The 9,409-nt window shown below is 43.4% G+C and overlaps 1 protein-coding gene across 2 annotated transcripts; it reads right to left on the reverse strand.

The window, feature by feature from the left end:
• Positions 1 to 90: 90 nt before the first annotated feature.
• On the reverse strand, positions 91 to 9,046 carry LOC134027975 (EGF-like repeat and discoidin I-like domain-containing protein 3). Of its 2 annotated transcripts, none has more exons than XM_062471252.1 (10): positions 8,882 to 9,046; positions 6,620 to 6,745; positions 6,393 to 6,524; positions 4,025 to 4,138; positions 3,719 to 3,900; positions 3,357 to 3,512; positions 2,986 to 3,130; positions 2,131 to 2,315; positions 1,855 to 2,010; positions 91 to 1,088 (listed from the first exon to the last, which is right to left on the reverse strand). In XM_062471252.1, exons 1-10 carry the CDS (start codon positions 8,955 to 8,957, stop codon positions 945 to 947), a joined length of 1,416 nt encoding a protein of 471 aa, XP_062327236.1. In that variant the 5' UTR covers positions 8,958 to 9,046; the 3' UTR covers positions 91 to 944. The 2 variants fall into 2 exon arrangements, with proteins under 2 accessions (XP_062327236.1, XP_062327235.1); XM_062471251.1 differs by having other exon boundaries at positions 2,131 to 2,333.
• Positions 9,047 to 9,409: the final 363 nt, after the last annotated feature.

Raw genomic sequence — 9,409 nt, forward strand, 5'->3', positions numbered from 1 at the left:
AAATAAGCAAATGAGTAAAATGTAAACTCACACATATTCATAGTGTGGGGGGAGTTTTAGAATGAGAATTAAGTGGTGAGAGAGACAATATGTTCCACATAAGTCTTTAATCAGTTTATTTAATGACCTCTGTTGAAGACCAACACATTTCTTAAAAAATAATGCAAAACCACATTGAGTCACAATGTGACGCAAGATCTCAATGGAGTATAACACTCTAATTATCATACTGGAATGAAATTAATCTAAAGATTTAGATTAAGATTTATCTAAAGTAAATCTGTTCAAATGTAAATATCACAGTTCTGTGCTAAATGTTATACAATACTGTGCCTTCCAGGGTTTACTCTACAAAACCGTCTTTATGGGTGATATTAAAGTTACATTAATGAGCTTATTGTAATAAGTATGTACACTGCACAGGTCCCTTTCAAACACACTGCTCTGTTACCTTGCACAATTGAACGTGAGGTTGTATTATCAATTGAGATTTCCAGATAATAGGTAATATGCACACTGAAAAACAAATGTTAAAATCTGCAGAAATTAAACTCAAAGCATAATGTGAAGGCTCTGTCCAGTTACTAAAGCTATAATGCATGGCATGGTCACTACTGAAAAAAAGCACATTGATACAAAATATAGGCTTATTTTTTTCAACCATTTAACAGACTCAAGCTTCATCCGGAGTACAGTTGCATGTAAAAAAACGAGAATGTAAAACCAAAAACAGTTCTCTGTTGCACACATTTATACACTTACATTCTATGCATTATATATCTGTTCAGTGCCTCCACCAACCCCCCCACCCCCCCAAGTGTACACTTATTATTTATGTCATTGATCATGATTTATGGGAAATGTAGTTCTAGTCATGATAGTCTAGCAGCTCCATGTGGTGGTGGGTGTAGATTGAGCCCTGGTGTTTTCTAGGAAATGTAGTTCTAGTCATCACAGCCCAGCAGCTCCATGCGAAGAGTTATTCGCTCGTGCCACTCCCAGGGAACAACACGTACATAGCGGGCGTAAAAGGGAGGCTCAAACAAGTTCTTCTTATGAGTGTTGTTGTCAATGTTGCCTTGAAAAATCTGCAAGAGAATATATACATTGCATCTGTGATGAATAGGAAGACAGGAAGGATCAATACAGTAGACATGGGATAGTCGAAAGGTCTACTTAGAAGGCAAAGATCACTCAGTGGAGGGTATAAATCAAGCAGAGCTGACCTCTCATGACAAGCTAACAGCAGAGACTCTCCTTACCCATTGTAGCTTTTAAGAAAAAGCTGCAGGCTATTTAAACATGTCAAGGGTCAGAAAACTCTGCACTCGATAAAAAGATCAAAGAGTATTTTCCTAAGATACAAATCAATAAAGCCAAACCCTATTCTCACACAGCAGCTGGGCTACTCCCAGTCCCTGAGGTGGGGGGGGGGGGGGGGGGGGGTGCAATCCTGTCTTCTCACACACAAAGAGAAGGATATAGAGACCACACCACTATCAGGGCAAGCCTCAAAATAGGAAGTGAAGAGATTGTCAAAACATGGGTCCAGAGAGAGAAGTGGTTTCTCAGTGTGCCACAGGGTGACGTGTGAGACACTGGGGACTGGGAGACACACTAAAGTCTTAACTTATGTCAACAAAGCTGCCAGATGTCTTTGTTACAAGTGATCATGGCATAAATAAAAAGCCACACGCCTCCCTAACACTTCATGTCCCTCATCTGTGGTGGCAAGTACAACGTTACAAAATAAATAGAATAAATATATTGTTGCTGTCTGTGAATCTTTGGATTTTCCTCCACACAAGTTGCCATGGACACAGTCTGATAAGCATATGCTATGCTGCTGCCTACCATGTCTGTGTCTGTTTTCTCATCCTTCACCAAGCTCCAGGTCTGGCCGTCGTTGCTGTAGGCCACTTTGAACATCGACACGTACTGCACCACCCCGAAGTCCTTAGCTCCCTGCGTGATGATGCCTGTGAGGCGCTTGGGTTTCTCCAGGTCCACCTGGGTGACAGGATAGATGGGAGGAAGGGTGGGCTGGCTGCTTAACCACATGCAGGTAAGATGCCGACCAGCAGCAGCAGGCGGAGTTACTGAGTGGCTGCGGGTTTGATTGACACCTACCTGTAGCCACTCAGAGCGGTTGTTGGTAGCAGCTGACCAGGCGTTGGTCTTGCCTTGCTTGTCCAGCCGGCCGAACTGCGCGTGCCAGGTGAAGGCATCGATGCCCCAGGTGCGGAAGGCACTGGATGACGAGAGCTGTCCGTCTGAGATGAGACGGGACTTCATCCCCAGAGGCTCAGTGCAACCTGTGGTGTTTGAGTACACTTTAACAACAACAGGGAGGGACGAGGGAGGGCAGACGCACAGGGAAAGAACCGGGGAGAAATGTGAAAATACACCGACAGAAACCAATACACCAGCAGAAAACACCCATTCAAGACATGCAAAGAAACCATTTTGGAAGCTGATAGGAATATGAGACTTTTTAGATACTGTATGACAGTATGGGATGGAGATGCCCAATTATTACAGGAAGACAGAGCGCAGGTGAAGCATTGGCCAGTGAAAAGACAGAAATTGACAGTAAATCATTTCGAAAAAGAAATAAAAGAAACAGTATTTGCTTTACACTAGCAGTAAGACAGCTACAGCTGTAGCTACAAACAGTGGCAAGCAGACGTATGTTTACAGGGTGGAGCTGAGGAGACCAGATGGACGAGGCGTGTGTGACGTGAATGTGAGTGTGTGCTACCAGTCAAGGTCAGTTTGAGCGGTCCGCCTGACCAAAAAAACGGTTGTTGCACACTATATGTCCCATAACGTCTATGTTGAGGGCTTTGGGCCTTGTATGGCTGCCAGATTAATCTCCGGTTCTCTTTGTGTCTGGTCTAGAAGGAAACCTCAGGAAGGAGACGGGAAGACAGAACCACAGAGAAGGATTGAACTCCCCCACAGTGTTTCTGTCTGTCTGTTTACCATTGAGTTCACAGCCGACCAGCTCCATGCGCAGGGTGCATGCCCTGCGACACACCACAGGGACGATGCGGATGTACTGGGCCACAATCGGTGGATCGAACATGTTGGTCTTGGTGCTGTCATTGTCCACATTACCCATAAACACCTGGGGCACAGGACAAAAGACATAGGATCAACCAGATGATCGCCCCATTTATTTCCATGATGTTGATTCTCTAACCTTTTTATGTCGGGCCCCTCTTGAAAATATTTTAGCCAACCCACTGCAATATCTTATGCAGTATACATACTTTTCCTCTCGCTCACCCCACATCTCCAGTTTGAGAACCCCTGCTCCATTGTGCAGTTTAGCACTCAAGGTCACCCCTCACCTTGTCCCTCCTTTGGCCCTCAGATCTGAAGGTAGTGTAGGTCTTCCCGTCAAAGCTGGCCGCCACCTTGAAGGCCTTGATGAACTCAGCGGTGCCCATGCGGCTGGCACCCTGGGAGATGATGCCTGTCAGACGCATCTTCTTCTGCAAGTTGATCTGAGGTCAAAGGTCAGCAGAGGTCAGACCAGTCAATATCCCTCGACTTTGTTGCAACTTCAATTACAACTTCATTGTCAGTAATACTATTTATAATAATACTGTAAATAATATTATTAGAAGCAATCATATTGTAAGCACTGCTACAACTAACAATAATTATTGTAATAATGACCTCCACACCATGTGTGCAGTGGTCCTCTCACCTCAATCCATGGGTTCCTGTCATGGGAGGCTGATGTCCAGGCATTGACCAGGCCCTGGTTGTTGAGTCGAGCCAGCTCTGCACCCCAGTGCTGGAGACCCAGAATGCCGGAGTGCACAGAGGAGGCGTAAATCTGGGACTCAATGATCCCCCCGCCCTCCATACCCAGGAGGGAGATACAACCTGACACACAAACACACAGATGGATTAACATCTATATCATTACAATACAAGATAAGTGTTTCTGCTGGGTATTCTGTGATACAAGGGGATTCCCTTTGTTGTCGTAGTTGTTTTATTGACTTACGCAGCTGGCATTGCTTTCCTACATAGGGTGAAGGACACTGGCAGGCATAGTCTCCATCAAGATCTCGACACATCCCTCCGTTCCTGCAGGGCTGGTTGGCACAGTCATTTACATCTTGAAGAGAAGAAAATAAAAAACATAATATGTCGGTTATCATGAGTTGTCTTGCTAATCCATCCTAAAACACATGAACCCCCGGGGGGCAGGGCTGCAGCAGTAAGCCAGGTCTGGTTTACGAGCCAGGTGGAGCAACACAATACCCCGTCTGTGTTCCCCCCCTGCCTGTCTGCAGGTGCCGTCTGTCCACTCAGACCTGATGACAGAGGTGACTGTGGGGTCGGAGGAGGTGGGGGGAGTATGGGGGGAGGGAGGGGGTGCAGGTGGAGGTCAGTGGGAGGGAGGGCAGGGGGAGGGACGGGTGTGTGTGGGTGTGTCATAACACCAGTAGAGGGATACAGGATGGTTTATCTATTGGCTGCAGATTTCTTTATTCTCCACTTGAGGGCATCCTTGCGTTGTGTTCTTGCAGTGTGTCCAGCTGAAGCAACATTGCTGTCTTTGGTGTTTCATTTTTTTTACGTTTAAGACAGACATTGGGCTTTAACATTCTTTAACATTTTCTAAATTAAGACACAAAAGATTGATGATGTAGACAACTATTGTGCTAGAATTCACGAATAGTCTGCTAACACGATGGAGTTTATTAAGAGTGGACCTGAAGAATTGACCTGGGTACACGCACACACACACACACACACACACACACACACACAGACACACACACACACACACACACTGCAAAGCTGAGACAGTCTCTACCCGCTCTCAGAGACTCATCCATGCTTTTATCTAGAAGCCAGACACCAGTGACGCCACATCCTGTAAGGCTGTTTAGCTGCTGTTCCCGTGAGCACTAAGAGGATTTGTCACATCTAATTGATCGAATTAAAACCTTGATTTGTAGACTCAGGCACACACACTTAAAATTCTATATTTGAATCCGCTAATTAGTATTAATTTATATAGGAATATTCTACAAACATGCATAAATATACACACACACACAAATATGAAAACTGTCCAAATCCGTACAGGATCTCCTGTACCTAGATAACCACGGATCACTCATTAAGGACATCCCAGCCATGCTGGTGCCACTAAAGAATGGTTGTAGAAACCCAAAGATCCGCCCACCTCTGCTAACACAGTGACGTATGACTCAATAACAGCTCACAGTACTGGGTGTGGAACACCAGACGGCACACACACTACAATTGGCGGTCAGCAGCGTGGCATTAGATGATGGCTGTGTGTGGAGTGGAAAACTAACTGTTGCTTCCTATGCTCAGCTGAAGCCCTGTGACCAGATTAGATCAGTCTCTGGAGACTGAAGGTGCCTCAGAGACTCTAAGATAGTGAGGAAAACTTGACTGATGAAGGTTCCAACACTCCTGAAATAAACATACTTTTTTCTGCCTTGGTCTTTGTCCTAAGAGCTCCATAACAGTAGTTGCCCAAATCACATATAATCTTAGTGTGACACGCACAGCTGGACAGAAATACCATCTACTGAAAACAAAGACACATTGCGCATAAAAAAGCCCAATCATGAACCAGCACACCCACTCACACAAACGCCCACTTTTGTCTTTTTGAGCCCATATCCACACCAGCCCATACACCACACCCTGGGTGTGTCACTAACAGTTTACAGTACAGCAGTTCATAAGAACTGGCCACATAAGGTTAAGAAGAGTCATCCTACTTGGTCTGTAGTTCTGTTTCTTACCACATTAGGAATGGGGAAAGAGGGTACTAGATTGGGTTTAGGTATTTAGTGCTACCGTTTTCATCTAGTACATTTTATACAATTATTTTATGTGAATAATTGCAGTTTATATACTTTTTTGACAACATTTCATTGGGGTTAAGCCTAATCCGACAAAATTGGAAGGTTGTCTCTAAAGAGCTGCTGCATGCTAAGAGACTTGGACTGGCCAGGACTCATTAGCACTTAAAGAACAGCCAACTGAAAGAACGTCTTTCATGAGACTCATGAACTCGCCACAGTGTTCACAGTCTTTCAGACAGCAACAGAGTGGACATTTTGGAGGTGTTTTCATATTTACTGTGACAGTACAGTAGTAGCCCTGAATGACGTACAGTACATGTTCTGGAAGTTACTGTAGTCCTGGTGCAGTAAATTGGGTTCCTGTCTTCCGAGTATGTGTGTGTGCATATACAGTATGTGCCTGTCTTTTGCCAGGGAGAGTTGACCTGAACTCAAGAAAGGGGTCAGGTTAGAAGGCAGACGAGAGCACTGGTGCATCGTCGGGTGTGAAGTGGATCACTTGAGGTAGGTACTTACTGATCTGGCAGTGGGCACCCTCAAAGCCAGGCTGACATTTACACACATACTCGCTGAACACATCTCCGCGTCTGGTTGAAGTGATGACCTCACAGGAGCCATCGTTCCTGCAGGGGCTTGGACTGCAGGGTCCTGGTGAAGGAGCCAGAGGAGAAAGAGACAACAAACTCAAGTCATGGTCAACTGACTCTAAATGAGGGGACATTCAAGACTCAGCCTGGCCTTACCAGTCTCAGTGAGGTTGCAGGTGTCTCCGGCAAAGCCATCTGCACAGATGCAGATGAAAGGCTCGTCTCCTACCCCAGTCACACATGTTCCTCCATTATGGCACTGGTTCACCTCACAGTAATCACCTGAGGAGAAGGTTGAGGGGTGATTTGATGATGACATCAGAGAGAAATTATTACATGTCACAGAAGTATACCTCTCAACAGCTCATGCCAGCGCTATATATAATGTGTATAACATAACATTATTATACATGCAGCAACCCTGTCAAAAACAGGGCAAAACCACAGTGGAATAGGTTGTGTATGCTAAAAAACAGCTCCAGTAAACAATGGCTTAGGTAGTCAGAATCAAATAACTACAACTACAGTCACACCAGTACATGCTCCTCCATCAAAAATTACCACAAGACCATTCCAGGATGGGTGACTGGTGGATATAACTAACTGTTGTTTTCCATATACTTATATGGTAATTCATATTTTTGCTGTCCAAAGCTGTGGGAACTAAACAAATGACCTCTGGTGTTGGGACCAACATTGGCTATGACACCATTGAGTTCCAAAGTGCTGACTCACTGACCACTGTTTCCACACAATCATCCAGTGAAGGTAGAAGAGTGAGGTCCTTGATCATATGGAAATATTCTATATATAAGTAATGAAAAGTACTGTAAGCAGTATGAAGTGTTTTATAATGAAGATTATACAGTTAAATGTGTGATATGGAATGAGACAGTTATTTTTTTAAACAATATCTACATTTGTCATGCTAACAACATGCTAACAACATGATAACAAAGTGTAGCCATTAAAATGACTCCTTGCCATGTCCTTGGTTGAATATGTCCTAGGATACTGAGTTTAATGTAAACTTGTGTACTTTCGAAGTCTAGTGTTTAGCACTAGTGTTATTTAGCTCGCAGACATGTTACAGCATGAATATCATCTTGTAAAAGGTGAAGAAGACAAAAGGGCTATAAACAGCATTTAAGCAGAGAAAACTAACTTGTTTGTTGTCTCTTTTGATCAAACAGGTTCTTTCACTTTGTTCATAAATAATTTCAGTGGTGACAGGGACCTGTGTTGAAATTGCTGATGGCATTAAATTTTTACAACAGCCAAAGGTGAATGTGTGTGTGGTAATTCCAACAAGCACTTGATTGAACTAACAGAACGTGTTTGTGTGCCGACTCTGGATTAAAAGATTGGTGGATAATCCAGGTTACAGAACAAGGTGCTGTACCAATAGGAATGTTTTTCCTTCTCTCACAGGAACTTTATACAACAACCATGGACAGGTTCACAGAGACTGATCAAATTGATTCCTCTGATCAAAAACAGGTGGACAGGTACACACATACCCTTATGCAACAGAGAGGCTAAATATGTTATTCTCGCATTACAATAGACACTGAATGCACTTTATATTGGTAACACATGAATCAAATCAAATCAAATTTATTTGTATAGCCCTTTTTACAAGCAATGTCACAAAGGGCTTCACATAGGTCCATGTATGCCCCTCAACCAACCTAAACCCTCATAACATTGCATAGCCTATTTTCAGGAGGTTTCCAGTGTGTTAGTGTAGCACATGTCCCACAGGCACTGTGGGCCAGAGAGATGTGCACTGGCTGCATCTCTCAGGTAAGACATTTGTCATTAAAACATGCCCTATAAAATAACCCTTGGAATAGACAATGGTCACCAAATACTAGGCACACCCTAACCCTCACAGACTGAGAGTCTACCTTTAAAATAACAACAGGAAGTCAGAGCACAGAAGTATATGGATATGGTTCACATGATTTGAATGCCCAAAAACGTTGTCAATGGTCTCATAGAGCACTCATTTGGATATTGGCAGATTCATCTGGTCCAAGGTCAGACATCCATAATCTTGCCTTGACAGTTTTGAGTTAAGGAGAGCATCTTCTTAATATTTCAGCAAGTCGAGCATCAGTTTATCAGACCACTTGGGTATGTTTAGAAACATTAATGTCCAAAAATTGTATTGACTTCCTCAACAGTTGAGTTTTGAGTATCAAAGAGTTACGTTTACCAGTTCAACAGTTTAGTGATAATCAACTTGTAGCCTATATAATCAAACGTAATTGATCACACTGGCATGCAAACACCTAGGCTATACGACGCGTATAGGTCTGAAAACTAAAATTGTAATGTGGTCGATTGAGTAGCCTATGGGCATGTCGATTTATTTATCAGTCTCGTGTTCACAAGTACATTTTAAAAACTCACCTTTAACGGAGCTGACAGCAATAAGTATACAGACGGTAATATATTGAAAGGTTAACGTCGGACCGAAACGTCTCATGTTGATTTCCCCAAGTAGCCAATTCTAACCTTCCCAGGTTAGTGGTGGTATTGAACCGCTATGTTTCCCGGCTGAGATTGACAGTGATGGTAGGCGGGCTCTAAATTAGTTTCTCTTTTTTTTTTTTTTTACCATGGATTAACCAGTCAGCGCTGGAAACAGCTTCCATACTTGCTGATGGCTATATTTACAAGAGATCCATAGGCTGCAATATAGAAATAATCAGACTATAAGGCCTACTTTTAAAATGAAAAAGCATTTGAAAAAGCACTTGTTGGCCACTCAATTCTCATAATAACTGAATTTCCAGGCGCTGACAATCCGCCTTTTTAGAGAGACATCTGTCGCCACCTAGTGGATTTCTGTTAGCCTACCGAACTTTATAAATACTTCTCCAGACTTTAAGCAAAACTTTCGGGTGAAGATTTTCGAGGTTTCTGATTGGGATTAGG

Source organism: Osmerus eperlanus, chromosome 10, assembly GCF_963692335.1.
Source record: "Osmerus eperlanus chromosome 10, fOsmEpe2.1, whole genome shotgun sequence".
Classification (NCBI taxonomy): Eukaryota; Metazoa; Chordata; class Actinopteri; order Osmeriformes; family Osmeridae; genus Osmerus; species Osmerus eperlanus.

Excerpts from the sequence above, each read along its gene's own strand:
- LOC134027975 (XM_062471251.1), bottom strand. The coding sequence starts at position 8,957 with ATGAGACGTTTCGGTCCGACGTTAACCTTTCAATATATTACCGTCTGT. Across the intron at positions 3,513-3,718 it reads ACAGGAACCCATGGATTGAG|ATCAACTTGCAGAAGAAGAT; the intron begins GTGAGAGGACCA and ends CTTTGACCTCAG. Across the intron at positions 2,334-2,985 it reads GGTCGGCTGTGAACTCAATG|TGTACTCAAACACCACAGGT; the intron begins GTAAACAGACAG and ends TTGTTGTTAAAG.